The 16208-nt window shown below is 39.1% G+C and overlaps 1 protein-coding gene across 1 annotated transcript in view; it reads left to right on the forward strand.

The window, feature by feature from the left end:
* The first annotated feature begins 1025 nt into the window (after positions 1 to 1025).
* The window catches only part of COL25A1 (collagen type XXV alpha 1 chain), a 415084-nt gene continuing 399901 nt past the window's right edge, over positions 1026 to 16208 (forward strand). The window contains exons 1-2 of the mRNA XM_010981063.3: positions 1026 to 2057; positions 3120 to 3189. Coding sequence (XP_010979365.1) covers positions 1761 to 2057; positions 3120 to 3189 — 367 coding nt within the window. The 5' untranslated portion in view covers positions 1026 to 1760. The remainder of the gene's footprint in view (positions 2058 to 3119; positions 3190 to 16208) is intronic.

Genomic DNA, 16208 nt, shown 5'->3' on the forward strand with positions numbered 1-16208 from the left:
GAGAGGAAAAATAGATGATATTTCTTGTGAGAAGGAGATAAGGAGGACTTCTTTGGATTAAGAGGTGAGATTTTTTTTTTCTTCAAAGTCAATTAGATGTAGAATGTTACTTTTTACGTACTTTCAAAAATCCCATTAGGGAACTTGTAATTTGATCCTGAGGGAGAAACATGAGGAGAGTCAGGTAAGAGGAAAAATTGACCTCATTCTTCAGTCCTTTCCGAAATCCCGAGAAATGTGTGTACCTCAACACTCCCTTCTTCAGTCCCACAAAACAGGGAATCAGGAAAATGCATTAGCACCCTAGTACAGACTAGGAACACAGAGCGGGGAGGAGACTCAGCCCCGTCAGACAGAAGGAAACCGGGGGAGGGGAGAGCAAACTTCCCCCAGTCGGAGACTGCAGCGCGGCCGTGGGAAGAGAAGGGAAGTGGGGAGACGTACCTCAGGCGTCAGCCAGACATTTGGCATCTGGGCATGTGGGAAGGTGAGGGAGGAGGGGAAAGGGCTACACCAGAGCGAGATGGCAAGAGCCCCCGCCTCTAGAGTGAAGACCTGGAGCGCTAGAGCTTTCTGCTCTCTCTCTTCCCTCCTGGAGGCCATTTCTCCATATTTAACCGGGATATAGAGGGGCCGCTGGGCCGAGTCAGAACTAGCCAGCGTTGCCGCCTCCCCACGGCAGACCCCGCTTCGGCCCCTGGCCCAGGCGGGAGAAGTGGCCTTAGGGGACGCTGAAGTTACTCCGTGGAGGGGGGGGGGTCGCCAAGCTCCTTTCCAATCGCAGTGGCCACTCCAGCTATTCGCATATATTATGCTAATGAAAGACCTCCGGCTCAGCTCCCACCCAAGCTCCCCGCCCCTCGGGGGGTCTCCCAGGCCCGGCCCGCGGGCTGGGCGAAGGTGAATATATTATGCTAATGAGGCGGGCCTCTGCCTGGGCTTCGGAAGGGGGGCGCTCTGCGGCGGGAGCGCGGGCTGGAGGCCGGGCGCCGGGAGGGGGTCGGGGGAGGGACGCCGCGCTCCGAGCGCGCGCGCACTCACACACTCTCTCACACACACACACACTCACACACGAGCATCTCGAAGGGTATTTAAGGCTCGCACACGCGAGGCTGCGGAGATACTTCGGGCAGCCGCGGCTTCGGTTTCGCGACTCGCATTTTCTCCTTGGGTGTTTCGTTTTCCTCTGTCCTCTCCCCCTCGGCCACCCCTTTTGCACTGCGCTCTGGCGGTCTCTCTCAGCATTTTTGCCGGGAACTGCAGCCAGGTGGGAAACACAGGTCGGTGTGCGAAAAAACACCGAATAGGCAGAAATAAGGCAGGCTGACAGAGGCGCAACAGGTCCGGTGCTCTGTGGAGAGGGCGAGCGGCGGCCCCTCACAGCCCCTCGGCCGCTGTCCCTTGGACCCCGCGCGGCCGCTCTGGGGACCTCTGAAGAGGTGTGCGTCCTCTGAGGGGCCAGGAGGAACACCCGGGAGGGTTTCATTCCGATTTTTACCTTGCTGCCATCAGTCTGGGACTGAGGGTGCTTTTTCACTCGCAGCTGGGAAGGGGAAAAGAAAGCGGAGGATGGTCCACGTCTGCCGGTCTCGGCGCTGAGGAAAGCGACGGTCAGTCTCCGCGCCCCGGCTCCCACTCTCCCAACTAGTTGTGCAGCCACTTGGACTGAACTTTGGAGGAATCGTCTTTTTTCTTTCTTTTAAGATTATTGGAGGTGGTAGAGGGTAGGAGGCAAAGCCCAGACAGCCGACCCCGCCACGATGCTGGTGAAGAAGCACGCAGGGAAAGGAGGGGGGCGGGAGCCGAGCTCCGAGGACCCGAGCGCATCCCCTCAGCGTTGTGCCGGGACGGTGCCCTCTTGCGCGGCCCTGGCAGTCCTCCTGTCAGTGGTGGCCGTGATGTCTTGTCTGTACCTGGGGGTGAAAACCAGCCACCTCCAGGCGAGGATCGCAGCTCTCGAATCCGCCAAGGGGGACCCTTCCATCCGTCTGCTGCCTGATTGCCTGGATCAGCTCAAAGCTGTGGTGCAAGAGAAAGTGGAGCGACTTCTGGCTCAGGTGTGAAAGCTTGGGGTATTTTGCAGGTGGATAACATCTTTTACAGGCGTGATTCTGTGTACATGACCAGCCTCTACCCTACTGTATGCATACTTGGTATGGCTGTGTGTACATACATGTGCTAGGCCATCTGTGCTCACTGTAGCATGTATTTGTATATGCACATCCTTTGGTATCACCCTTTCTGTCTCTGTCATCTTCCCTTACTTTTCTTAATGTTTGCATGATAGACACATATGGAGGCCTAAAAGGGGGAAGGGAAGGGTGGCCAGAATGTCAGGGTGGTGGTTTACCTCTTTTTAGCTTCTGGAATCATGTGTGAGTTTTTTCCAGTGTTGTGGAGAATATTCCTTGCAGAGATAACATCTGTTATATCCTTCATAGGGTGTAAGAAGGTTAGAGCCATAGGTGTTATCAATAGACAAATGGTAATCACTTTTAAAAGTGAAATAACTTTGCAATGATTTCAGATGAATTATTTCGCACACTGAATGTTTTCATATTCAACGTTTAAAAAGAAAAAAAACAATAGCTTTAATTTTTGTAAAGGATACAGTGGCAGGGGTATTTGTGAATGCAGAGCCATTGGAGTTGAGAGTTGAAAAGAATCTATGTTATGTTCATCAAAACCAGGGGTGCTTTAGACTACAGTTAGGGTGTTTTCTGGAACTTGCCCTTCGAATGGAGAAGCTATTTGGCAGTAGTTGCATGATAAGCAGTTGACCTTTATGTATAAAATATTGGTTGTTTTAAAACCTATAGCTTACCTAGATCTGCAATATGTTCATGCTGGTTTTTCGCATTGACTGCATATGCTTGAGCTGAGACAGAGAGTGGTGGTAGTTGAAGAATGGAGAAAGATGTCCAGCAGTCTTGATATCATGTCAATGGTCATTTTCTTTTTTTAGGGCTTGGGTACTGTTACCTTTTGACTAAAGTCCAAGTACATATGTAAACATTAGTTATGTAGGCTAGTAAATCAAGCATATGGCCAGAGAGTCCCTAAAGAATCCATTTCTCTAATGCTACTGATGATTGTTAATATCTCTTCTTTTCCTACAGAAATCCTATGAACATATGGCTAAAATAAGAATTGCAAGAGAAGCACCTTCAGAGTGCAACTGCCCGGCAGGTAAAATGGAACTTACTTAACAAGGGTTCCTCCATAGCAGAGCATTTTAAAACAAAGGTCCTGTGTCTGTCAAGTCTGCCTGTAATAATAGTAAAGAAAGAATGCAGACCCAACTTACTTTAATAAAACCAACATGTCTGAGTAAAAGAATGGCAAATAAAGCCCCAAATATTATTTTAAGAAGCATACCAAGGTCTGTTAAGGGAAAGCAAAGAAGATAGAGATAATCACCAAAGAAAATACAGGCAAGGTGTTGTCCAAAGACAACGTTCTTAGATTCATAGATTGAAAATTATTCTTCAATTTTATTCAATTTTAATGTGTGTGGTGAAAAAGACTGCAGAACATGTTAGTTTCTGAATCGCTTAGTGGTTGCATTAGTGCAGGTTTCTATTTGTTGTTTTTGACATATGATTGTGTTAGTAAGCCACCTTCACTTCTTGAAGTGCTTTTATTTTCTATCAGAAAGGTTCTCTCTCCTATTCTGTAGCTAAAGATGTGGATTGAAAGGAAATTAGTTCTTTATGTTGAGCTTCTCATTACAAACTATTGCATTCTCGATGACTTCTCAGAAAAGGCTTATATATATATATATATATATATATTTTTTTTTTTTTTTTTACCATTTTTCTGTGTAGCTTTAGGGAACTATATGATGACAGCATACTAGTAAAAGCATGGGTAAGAGAGACATCAATGAATAAAAACCCCTGGGTAACCATGATATCTTCCTTCACAGACCTCTGAGGCTTGGTAGTTGGTCATCTACGGGCCTCAAATTTAGAAGCCCTTGGAATATGTCCATTGGAAAGTGTCTAGTGGATTCAACTAATAGGTCATGAAAAACTCCAATGAGTCTTGAGATTGTTGTTTCAGATAAATGTTGTTAATGTGTTTATGAACATTTTGGTTTCTTTTACTATCATGTATAGAAAAGTAAGTGTCTTACATTTTTTTTTTCATGTTCAAGAACGTGATATTTAGATACTTATACTGCATGGAAAGACTAATTCCTTTGTTTATTTATTTTTACATTCTTAGTTTTTTTTTTTTTTCCTCATGATAATTTGTTTTGACACAGCTAAACTAGGCACCATGTTTAGAAATTTCAAATGTCAGCTCCTGGTTGTACATCATATTTATGTTCTGTTACATTGATGACCATAATGGAACAGTATTTTTTTTTTTTTAATGAAGCCCTTTCAGTTGAGAACACATATACATTAGGTAACAGGAAGACAGAGTTAATGTTTGAAATTATAGGTTTCATTCTTAGCTGTTTTAGGTTGGGAAAGACCTCAGAAGTCAGAAATTTAAGGAAGGCACTTTTCCAGTGTGGGAATTAACTCGCAACAACCTCATCAGCCTGCAGGGATTATTTAAATTCCCAAGACAGTTGGTAGGGGACTTCACTGATCATACCACTTAGAATCCAGCATTTTCTGTATACAATACTCTTGCTAGCTGTGTGAAAAATAACTAGGGTTAATTAATAGGATTCTTAGTGAACTTGATAAAGAGTAGAAAAGTGACAGCCATGGCACCGAGCTTAGTTTTTTGGGGGATTTAACTGCTTTATGATGTTTGATGTAAGCTGGTTGGTGAGGTCTAATTTGTAATCTGTAGGAAAGTCTTTACATTTAGAGTTCACTTCATGTTAAATCTTCCAAAATATCTTCCATTTTCTTCTTAATATATTAATTTAATAATAAATGTTGATTTCACCATAATAACAAATAAATAAATAAATGGTGATTTCCTCGTTTTTTTTGTTGGCTCTGGCTAATGGCTGCTTTACTTTCTTGCCACCACTAGAGCTCCACATTACACCAGTTTTCACCAGGTTACTCTCGAGGTATACTTTTGAAGGTGCACATTCCAACACACAGAATCAAACAGGTTTCTTGCTGACAGATCTCTAGCATAGAAACACTCTATTCTGCTTGTGGAATAATTAGACAATATCAAAATTAAGGCATCATGTTGAAAATAGTATCCTGGGGAAAACCAGCTATTTTGAATTGTGGTCGGTGAGGTATTGTTTTAGGGAATGAATGGGCTGGCCAAGAGGATTAGAAAGGAGATATAGCACTTCCCACCTGGTTTAGGTTTCACCCTGGTTCGCAGTGACTAAGAGTTGTCACCCAGACATCTGTTTGTAGGGCAGAGTGAGACAAGTTTGTTACCTCAGCCCAGTTCCTGTGGACAGATGCCCACCCCTTGAAGTTGACACTCCTGTTGACAGTCTCCATCACAGAGCCAAGGACTGATAGCAAAGGCCGAATGCTGTGTTGTTTGTGTTCACTTTAATTGCTTTTGATAGAACTCAGTCCCAGTGAGGTTTATCCAGGTAGGCTACAAGGAAATCATAGAATTGAAAGTTTTTTTTTAAACACTAGAAAGAACTTTTGTGGGAGAGGTATAAGGAAGGCTATTATTGAATGGTTTTTCATTATAAGGGAAGTATTCTCTCGTTTAATCTTCACAACAACCCTGAGAGTTAAGTATTGGTAATCTCATGTTACAGCTGGAGAAGCTGGACTCAGAGGAGGTGACTAACTTAACATAGTAAAGACAAGGTCAGATTCATTTCCACATCTGTCAGAATCAAAAGCCCGAAGTCTGAGGAGGAATAGAGAGTATAGGTTTTGGAGCTGGACAGTTCTGGACTGAAATCCTGGGTCTGATACTAAATAACTGTGTGACCTTGGTCACACTATTAAACATCTCTGGGTTCCAGTTTCCTCATCTGCAAAAACATGGCTAATGCTACCTTCCTCATCATAGGTTGATACTTGACCTAACGTCTGGCATAGTAATAGCTATTTATTGGGTAATAGCAGTTACTATTCTTTTTAAAATCTTATGTGTTACTTAACGCCAATCTGGTCCATGGGGACACATGATATAGGTGGGAAAACTGAGACTTGGAGATGCATAACTTGCTCAAAGCTCCATGGCTAGTTGATAGTAGGTTCTGGACTAGAATGCTGTGCTTAATTAAACAACTATATCTGTAGATCATTCATGCAGATAATCAAGTAAGTCAGTATCTCTTGGTGCTACATCAATGAAGATGGGTTCTTTACAGATATTTGTATTAGTCTACTAAATTATTTTTACCAAAATTGTTGGAAGAACTTTTGACCTTGTAGGTAAACCATAATCGAAGTAGATAGAACCTACACTAAAAGAGTATAAAGGGATAAAGAGTGTCTTTACAGTTTTGATACCAGATGTTTTTGAAAAGAAGTACTTTAGTTGTCTGACTCATTTTCACACTTATTTTTAACAGCTTTCTTAAAGTATATTTTATAATATTTAAATCTATGATTTAAAGAGTGAAAAAAAATGGAGCTGGGCAACCATCACTACAATTTTAGATCACATCATCATTCCCCAAAATTCACATTTACTTTTTTTGTGTGCTCAGGAGAAGCTCTATTTTTTGAATATTTGCTTTAAAGAAACCTCAAAATAAAATTAAAAAAAAAACCATACAAATTAGAGTTCTATTTAGCAGAATATTTGATTTAGCAGTAGCTGAACTGTGGAAATCCAGCTGGCATCTGTGGCTTGGCCTCTCTAAAACTTGTCTTTTGTAGGAGAGAATAAATTGGCTCTTTCCTGTGGCTGTAGAATTCCGTTTTGGGTTCTGTTCTTGGAGTCCTACATAAAGTACATACAAAGTAGGCATATTTATGGGAAGGTTTCTATGATCCAGCTGATAAGGAACACTGGGAACCAGGCAGCCAACCAAAAGATGTTTAAGATCATAGAGTTTTCTGTACCTTACTCATGAGTAGTGTTGCCTGCCCAGGGTATGAAATATAAGAACCTCTGTGGCGTAAGGGACAGAGAATGTGAATGGGCAATAAAGAATCTGTAGTTCCAGTTATGATGACCAATAGTGGGCTTTCTTCCATGACAGCATTTCTGGAGGAGCAATCAGGATCGACTAATAAGACTGCTTTAATGATAGACCCTGTTACATTCAGATAAAGAACTTTTCCTGATCAAGGGCTTGCTTGAGTGTCATTGGAGTGATAGACTATAGATCTATGAATCAGTTCAACAAAAAATCCTGAAGATATTATGTCTGACAAATGAGTGAAATTTGGGGGAGTCCCAAAGAGTGTATTTAATCTATTCTTAAATCTTATTTTTGAATAAGGTATATTGATTTTCTCTTACAACAAATAAAATTTTGGTAAAAATAGTGCAAAAAAAAAAAAAAAAAAAAAGAATCCAGAGTTCTAATCCTGGCTTTGCCATTAACAATCTTGGGGAAATCATTTACAAGAATGACTTTTACAGACTCTATTTTCATATCCCTAATATAGGAGTGTTGGGTTAGAGTGATTTTGAAGGGCACTTGTCTGTTCTCCAGGTATGAAGAGCCTATTGTGTGCTAAATATCTAGATACGGGGAAAATGCTGATGAATAAGGCAGACTTGGCATCTGCCCTCTTGGTGCTTACATTTCAATGAGGATGACAGACATTTTAAAATGACATGAATTTACAGGCATGAGAAGTACAACCGAGAAAAAGTATAGTATGCTTTGGAGTGCATGACCAAAGCTTCTTCCATACTGTAAATACTATGGATTTTTTTTTTCTTTATTTGGTAGAGGGCGAGGGGGAAAGAAATTCATAGAAGGAGAAAATCATTAACATGAGAAAATCTGGCTTCTGATAACATATGAAAGCTCTAGCCATGGATAAAAGCTGATCTGCATAGCCTCACCTGGCTTTTGGTTTTCCAAGAATTTATGGCCAAATGAAGGTACACTGATACTTGGTTTGCATACACTGATACCCAACTGAAATAAAAAGTGGTTCTAATATATAAAAGATTGTGTAGATAGGATGGTGACCTGTTTTTCTACATTACTTCTGCAAACAGGGAGATTCAGGTTGAATAAGAGTTGAAGCTTCCTGCATGGTGGGACTGAACATTTCCACCAGACCTGGTCCTCAGCCTTCACAGATGATGACGAAAGTAGCACATCTAGTCATCTGCTCAGAGAGCTTAATTAGAGATAGAAAGACATACTGTATAATTTCTGAGGTCCTTCCACACCCTCCAAGTCTCTGATAGTGATTATATACAAAGTAAGTTCAAATGTAGGCAAGTAGAAGTATCTCTGATTCATAAATATGAGTGACACAGCCTCTGGTAACTGGTTTTGTGGCATCTTCTCCATTGATGGTGGAATTAAATTTTAACTGTAGCTTTAAGGTTGTGTACCCTTTCCAATTATATGAGAAGACCTTTAAATTACCTTGCTAACATAAATTTACTTTATCATATAAAACTCATATTTCCTACTAACATGGTTTTTCAATTACACTGTACATTTTTCCTAACCAGCTACCCAATGAATGGAAAGAGTGCACCAAGTAAGGACATATGTATAGATTTTCAATTATGTAAGGTAAAGAATTGTCAGAAACGGGTTGCAAAAAGAAAGCAAAATAAAATGCCATAAGTGTTATTTAAATGAGAATAGCAGGCAGTCCCCTCCTCTTGTAAAGCCAGACAATACAGTGTGGCATCTGAGTGCCTCAAAGCCTTCATGTTAAATGGTTTCAGTCCTAATGAGTACAGCAGTTTGGGTGTAACACTTTTAGTTGGTTCAGTAGTGACAACTGGCAAAATGCCCTGTCACCCAAAGGACTGGGGACAAATTACCTCTTGAAGCAGTGTTCTTGTATCTTAGCTTCTCTTCTGTATCTCTTGTCTGAAAATTACTAAGAAGCAAATCCTTGAAGTACTCTTTTCTCTTTCTTACCTTAGTAATTCTGTTTTTCCTGAGCTGGGAATTATTGAAGAGAAGGGCATAAATTCTGCGTAGGGATTAATTTTTTCTAGCTCATTTGAAGGATGTATAGATGCAAGTAGCCTCTCAGGGCCTTAATAACCTATTGTGCTTCTGATTGGTTTGTAACTGTGCAAAATCAACTACATAGCATATTAAAAAAGAGTATTTGAATGTCAAAATTAGGTCTAGGAGTGGAGAAGGGCATCCTCTCATCAACAAGATTAGGTAATTGACAACTGGTAGGGAAACATGCCAGAATTAGGACTGTCTTACAGTTCGGGGGGGGGGGTGCTGTGTGCTGCAGGGGGAACCTCATGAGGTTCTCATCAAATAATATCAATCTATGTTGTCTTGAGTGGAAATCATCCAAAACCTATTATGAAAAAGCATTTTTATACCATCCTTCCACTTTCTAAATACCACTTGGTGGTTGGAAGCTGAGGATGTGAAAACAATATATGAGTCAGTCTGGGCTGCAGGCAATAGCCCAGTAAGTGACCGCTAAGCATAGAAACATCTCCACCCTCCCTGGTTTGCCAGTACGGGTGAAGTTCCATGCCGTGGTTTAATGCACCGTGATATTTAACAGTTTTTTTTGGAATTTGTGTTAAAAATGACTGTGACACACCCGCATACTGAATTCTTAGACATGCACAGTTACTGTTTCATTGGGGATGTGTTCAGCAACCTTATAATTAAAAAATATTTTTCAATCAACTTTTAAAAAGGAGGAGATGCAGGAGAGTGGGAAGCAGAAGTAAGTGGAGTTCACTTACAAATTAAAATTGAGCACTTTTCATTGGCGTCATATATTCCTTCACATGACTGTTCTGTGTCGTTTAAATGATAGGATTCCTTGAAGAAATGCCACCAGATGGCAGGCATCTTCCCTTCGTGACCACAAGGAGGAGGAACTGAGCTGAATGGTGGGACTTCCTCTGTTCTGTCTGCTCCTTCTCAATTGAATTCCTAGACAACTTCTATCTCTTGACTTCTGTTTGCTATGGAAAAGTTTAAATGAGGGAGCAAGTAATTTCTTCCGTCTATATTTGAAGACTAGAATATACTATCAGCTTTAAGATATTTAAAATAGTTTAATAAATTTCACATTTTTATTAGTCAAAAGTGCAGTTATTTAGTGGATAAATTCACATATATGAACTTGAGGCTGGTATTCCAGTAGCTAGAAGAAATTAACTAAAAGTAATTGAATTTACCAGTTGGGGGATTTTGTGCTTATATTTTGAAATTTCTCAAAATCAAGAATCATTTGGCATCATTATCATGCTTTTGACATAATTTCATCTGGAGTCTCCATTTCAACTTCAGTCACCACATAATTTCATAGCTGGAATGCATTCTTAATTTTTCTCATACTGTGTTCCTTAGTCTAATTGGATAGTCTGAATTGCCAGGAATGCCAAAAACTGTTCACTTGGATATTCATAATTTAGAAATCCAGGCTTCTGGATTATGTACATAAAATTTTTATTCTTGTATTTTAAATGTTGTCAGCAGATATTTTAAAAAGGTTCTCACATTTAGGCTAAGTGGCTGAGTAAATTTGATGAATTGTAGCCAGCACTAGCTTGTATATTATGGTAATATTAAGAGTCAGAATATGTCTAACTAGAAGTATACTTGTTTTTGACAAAAGTAAAATTTCTTAATTTAGAGTTCACATGTAAGGAAAGTGAAAAAGGGGAGGAAAAGCCACTCACATCCTGTAATCTCTTGGAATAATACCTCTTTACCATCATATTTAGCAAGCTTGGTAGCTTTTAGAGTTTCTATTATAATATAAGTCTGGACAATTGTTAAAGAGTCAGAGGGATTCTCCATTATAGCTCTGTCTCCAGCATCCTCTTTTGCTCTTGTAGTAGCTAATGGGAGAGAAAAATCTTATAGGAATCTCCTTCCATAGGAGTCTCTATTACAGGGTCAGAAAAGTGGTATTATTTTTGATCCTTAAAATGCTAGAACTAAATATGCCTGGAAAATTGACCCAGTTCTTTCTCAACATTCCTGTATCTTAGTTCAATTTGGGCAGTTATTAAAGGTAAGTGGTTTATATTATCTTTCTAGGAATTATGAAACTCCGATTTGTCTCAGGGGTTCCAGAATCCAGCTGGCATTTTTAAGATGTACATGATATGATCATAAGATAAAAACATTTCCATAAACCATGCATGAAAACCAACCTTTTGACTTTAAAGTCAGGCTAGAAATGCTGGCAAATTTTAGGCCCTTGCCAGCAAATTCTGGAATATTAAAAATCATTTTTTACTGAAAAAATTAGGGCTCAAGGTCAGAGCCGATGAAATTTGAATGAACACAAGCTAATAGCTGCCTATCTGAGAATGGTTATCAATCTGGTTGAGGGTCAAGTGAGTTAAGTATGTTAAGGATCAGGTGGCCCTCGTGGGCAGATCCTGATACTAGCTGCTAAGAGGTCTCACAGAGTAATGGCATTCCATTTCCTGAGGGAGTGGGTTGGGAGTCCATTTCTACCAATCTCATTTGTGAGCTCCACGTCCGGGGTTCTGGTTTGTATCTGTGTATCTCTAGGGCTTGTGGTAGAGTTCTCTATAGAAAGTTAGCTATAAAAGCTAATAATGATCATAATGAAGATCTGTCAACTTGACTTGGTTGAGAATTTTTATTGTGGTTTATCTCTTTACATACACTAATATCCTTATCCCCATGCCTTTTAAAACATTTTCTCTGAGGGCTTTGTCAGCCAAAACGTATTAAAGCTAATACAAATCTTAGCGGTCAAGTGTTCAAGGGTTTTCCAACGTTTCTCAAAGAGGCTCAACCTTTAGAAAAAAATGAAATCTTATGAGAAAAGCCATTATATGAAACTGGTTACAAAGTTAGCTACACACACAATGATTGACCTCGGAGGTCAGAGGGGCAGAGGCCAAAGCCCTACATGTTCTTTCTTTCTTTCTGCTGCTCACCCCACTCCCCCATGATGGCCCCTGAGGTATCTCCGAAGAACTTCAGGACTCCACAGGAAACTGTTATAAAATTACTGAAAGTTCAGTCCCCAGTGTGATTCCATTTCCTCTGTCTTTAGAGATACTGTATGCTTGCCAATACAGAACTCATCTCCAAAATTCTGTAACTAGAAACATTACAAGGAATGATGGAAGCAAAATTATTTATTAAAATGAATGGAATCCAGAAATGACTGCTGATATAGTATTGTTCTTTAATGAGTTGTAATAGTCCAGCAAAGGAGATATAATAGAAGTAGTGCTGGAAAGCTGGAAAAGTGCACTGTGTAACTGAGCATGGTACTGTGCATCAGGAAATCAGTATCTCACTTCATCCTTTTTCTTAAAGTTAACTTATTTTTAAAGCTTTCAAGTCACAATATTGCTCTTGTTTTTTATGACAGTTTTTGTGTTTTTTTTTTCAAATTTCTTTGTATTTTTACTTAGTCTTTAATTTTAGATACTAATGTGGGGCTTCCTCACCAAGTTACAGCAGTCCATTGCCTTTTTATATATTTATTTAAAGCAATAGATTTTTAAACTAATAGTTAATACTTGGTTTGTGAAGTAGTATACAAAAAATAACTATCCCCAAATTATGCTTTTCATATAGAAAATTTATAATATGAGAAAGTTGTTGTTAAAGATACTTCTAAGATCTTTGAGACTTTCTTACTGATCTGATTCTTATTTCTGTTAAACTGATGATGTTTATCTATTGAAATTTAAATTGACAGTACAATGTGAATTTATGAATTGTGCACGTGTGTTTAAATAATAGTAGGAAAAATTTTCAGGAACTAACAGCACTTTAGCTAATACTGAAGGGATATATGTAGTACCTTTCAGAGTGAAAGTGTAAATCTGGGTACAGCCATACTGTAAGAAGTACTGCAAAAGGAAGTTTGAAAGACAATACTCTTCCTCCCACTGGAATGAACGTCCACTGTCAACAGCGATGCTGTTTACTGTATAGTTGTAGACGGTAGTTTGGCCAAGTGCAGCACCTGCCTTGACTGTCTTATTGGGCAGATAATAGAATGACAACTGTACAAGTTACTGAGTTTTGACAAGCAATTAATTTCCTCCTTAATACACAGTCTTAAACTATGGATTTCCAGGAAGTCTGGAAGAATAAAATGATTTTTCTTTTTAAAATTACTTTAGTTACTTTGCCTTTTGAGGGAAGACAATTATTAGTAAAGCAGCAAAGCTAGATTGTACATATACTAAAGGCTGGAAAGATCATATATGCCAGCCAAAGCTATTGTAAGCTGCAAAAAAGAGGTTTAACCGAACCAACTGTATCCCCTAAATTTACTGTCAGAACCCTACAGACTGACGACTGCCCAGGAGTTTAAGCAGCGAGCTTGACGGCGTGGCTTAGTCCTACTATACATGTTATGCATCTGGAAGTTTTTCATAAACGAAGAACTCCAACGTTAAGAAATCACATCTGTAAAGAAACCAGGGCTTTATGTTCTTGTATATAGTTTCTTTCTGTACATAGTTAAACACTGAATTTCAGCTACTTCTGAGGATACTTTCATGAATATTGCTTTGGTTCTGTAATCAAGTTCTGTATGAGGCCTGCTATGTGTTGGTGGCAAAATTTATGTTACCATTTTTGGAATATTAAAAAGAAAGTTATTTTTATGGCAAAAAGTATCCTTGAATTGAGAGATCTGAAGTATACCTTCTATTTTCTGTGTATGAGCCCCTGACACATTAGACTCAGAATGTATTTTATTCTTTTAAGCTTTCATCTGTTTGAGCAGAAAACCTTTGCTTTCAGCCTCAATCCTCAAAAAGAAATCCCAGATAGAGGAATTTTGTAATCAGTAACATTTATCCCCTAGATATGTGTATGATACATCATTTTTCTCATTTGCAAAATTTTTAAGTCCCCACTTTAGTTTAACTGTGTCATATGCTACCAATTTTTTTTTAATTTTATTTTTTACTCTTCAGTATAGTAATGGTTGTTTATTTTCTGTCTTTATCCAGGTTCTTATCTTGTGGGTTATGTGGTACTCAATTTTCTTATTGTTGCTAAAATTATTTAAAGGACAGTTCCTTTCAGTTGGCTTTATATACTTTATATACTAGACCCTTGAGGGTAGTGCTGATAGCTGTGCCTGTATTACTGACGTGATTTACATAAGTGGCCTTTAAGATGGTAGCACTGAAAATTTGTCTAAGGTAGAGACCACTCTTAGAAGACTCAGTTTCCTGTGTCTGGGTATCAGTGAGTAGTTCCTAACATAAAAGAAAAAATGCTGACCTTGCCCCTGTGTTTTGGGGTGCTGTGCCAGGCCCTTACATTATTTACATAGGCCACATTTGCCTAGTTTGAGCATGTGGCTGCCTCTGGGATTCTGTGCTGCTCTTTTGTCCATCTTGGCTTTGGCTTCATTTATCTTATCTACTAGTCTGGCTTTTAATTGGACACTTTCACCCAGTTCCCATCATATTCATTCATGTGTTACCACTTCAGACGACTTGCTTTTGGTCCATACTCTAAGATTTATTCGCCTATTCTTGGCCAGTTACCTCTCCCATTGGTCCCTGTCTTGTTTGATCTCCTTCTCCCGCTACCTACCCACAATGTTCGCTTTACTAGCATCCCAAACAGCTCAGCCCTCAGCTGCCCAGGTATATGGATACTCTTCTCTGATCCTACCTGTTTCAGTTGTCTGAGCCCACTGGGATTTTGGCAGAAGAATGGCTGAAGCTAGATAATGGCCCTGCCCATACATTCTAGGAAGAAAGTATGTTAGAATAGGGCCGAGGGTAGGTGGGGATACATTGAAACTACACGGTCATTGGTGAGTATTTTTGCAGGGAAATATTTACCTTCTTCGGAAGTACCTTTTGTTCTGGTAGTCTCATATTGCCATATGAGGAGAGAGTTAATTATAAATATTAAATATTTGGGATATTAGTATCTAAAATTTCTATATTGTGGGTAGTAACTGATCTCTGGTATTACTTAACTCCAGCCAACTCTGGCAAAGGTGAAGTGGTCATGTGTGTAGTAATCTGTTTACAACCCTTTTATTCAATTAATAAAATATTTATTGTGATTTATTATGGATAAGACCCAGCGCCATATGCCTTAGTATTTAAAGAAATAAGTAGGCTGCTAAGTTCTTATGAAGTAATAATGGTGTCAGATATGCAGACTGGACTGCAAGAGAAGTAAAAACTACAAAAGTATATAGCCTGTAGCCAACTGTATCCACTTTTAATGGGTTTAAAACTACAATGATAATTGGTATTTGAACTCAATTCCAGTTCATTTACTTTTCATGATTTCAAAAATAGCAACATGTTATTACAGAAGTTGATATTTGAATTTTTAAAAAACTTTTTTCTAGAAAATCGAGTTCTCTAATGAGTATTGTGATACTTTGTGGAAATGTTTGTGACATACCACTTACATGGTTTTTCCAAAAATAAATGATCTCTGTCAGTTGTTAGGTCAGGTGTAACATTTTTAACCCCTCTCCAGGCTACTTTCCATGGTATTTATTTATTTATTTATTTATTTATTTATTTAACATTTTTTATTGATTTATAATCATTTTACAATGTTGTGTCAAATTCCAGTGTTCAGCACAATTTTTCAGTTATTCATGGACATATACACACTCATTGTCACATTTTTTTCTCTGTGAGTTATCATAACATTTTATGTATATTTCCCTGTGCTATACAGTGTAGTCTATTCTACAATTTTGAAATCCCAGTCTATCCCTTCCCACCCTCCACCCCCCTGGTAACCACAAGTCTGTATTCTCTGTCTGTGAGTCTATTTCTGTCCTTTATTTACGCTTTGTTTTTGTTTGTTTGTTTGTTTTTGTTTTTGTTTTTTAGATTCCACATATGAGCGATCTCATATGGTATTTTTCTTTCTCTTTCTGGCTTACTTCACTTAGAATGACATTCTCCAGGAGCATCCATGTTGCTGCAAATGGCATTATGTTGTCGGTTTTTATGGCTGAGTAGTATTCCATTGTATAAATATACCACCTCTTCTTTATCCAGTCACCTGTTGATGGACGTTTAGGCTGTTTCCATGTTTTGGCTATTGTAAATAGTGCTGCTATGAACATTGGGGTGCAGGTGTCATCCTGAAGTAGATTTCCTTCTGGATACAAGCCCAGGAGTGGGATTCCTGGGTCATA

Source organism: Camelus dromedarius, chromosome 1 (genome assembly GCF_036321535.1).
Source record: "Camelus dromedarius isolate mCamDro1 chromosome 1, mCamDro1.pat, whole genome shotgun sequence".
Classification (NCBI taxonomy): domain Eukaryota; kingdom Metazoa; phylum Chordata; class Mammalia; order Artiodactyla; family Camelidae; genus Camelus; species Camelus dromedarius.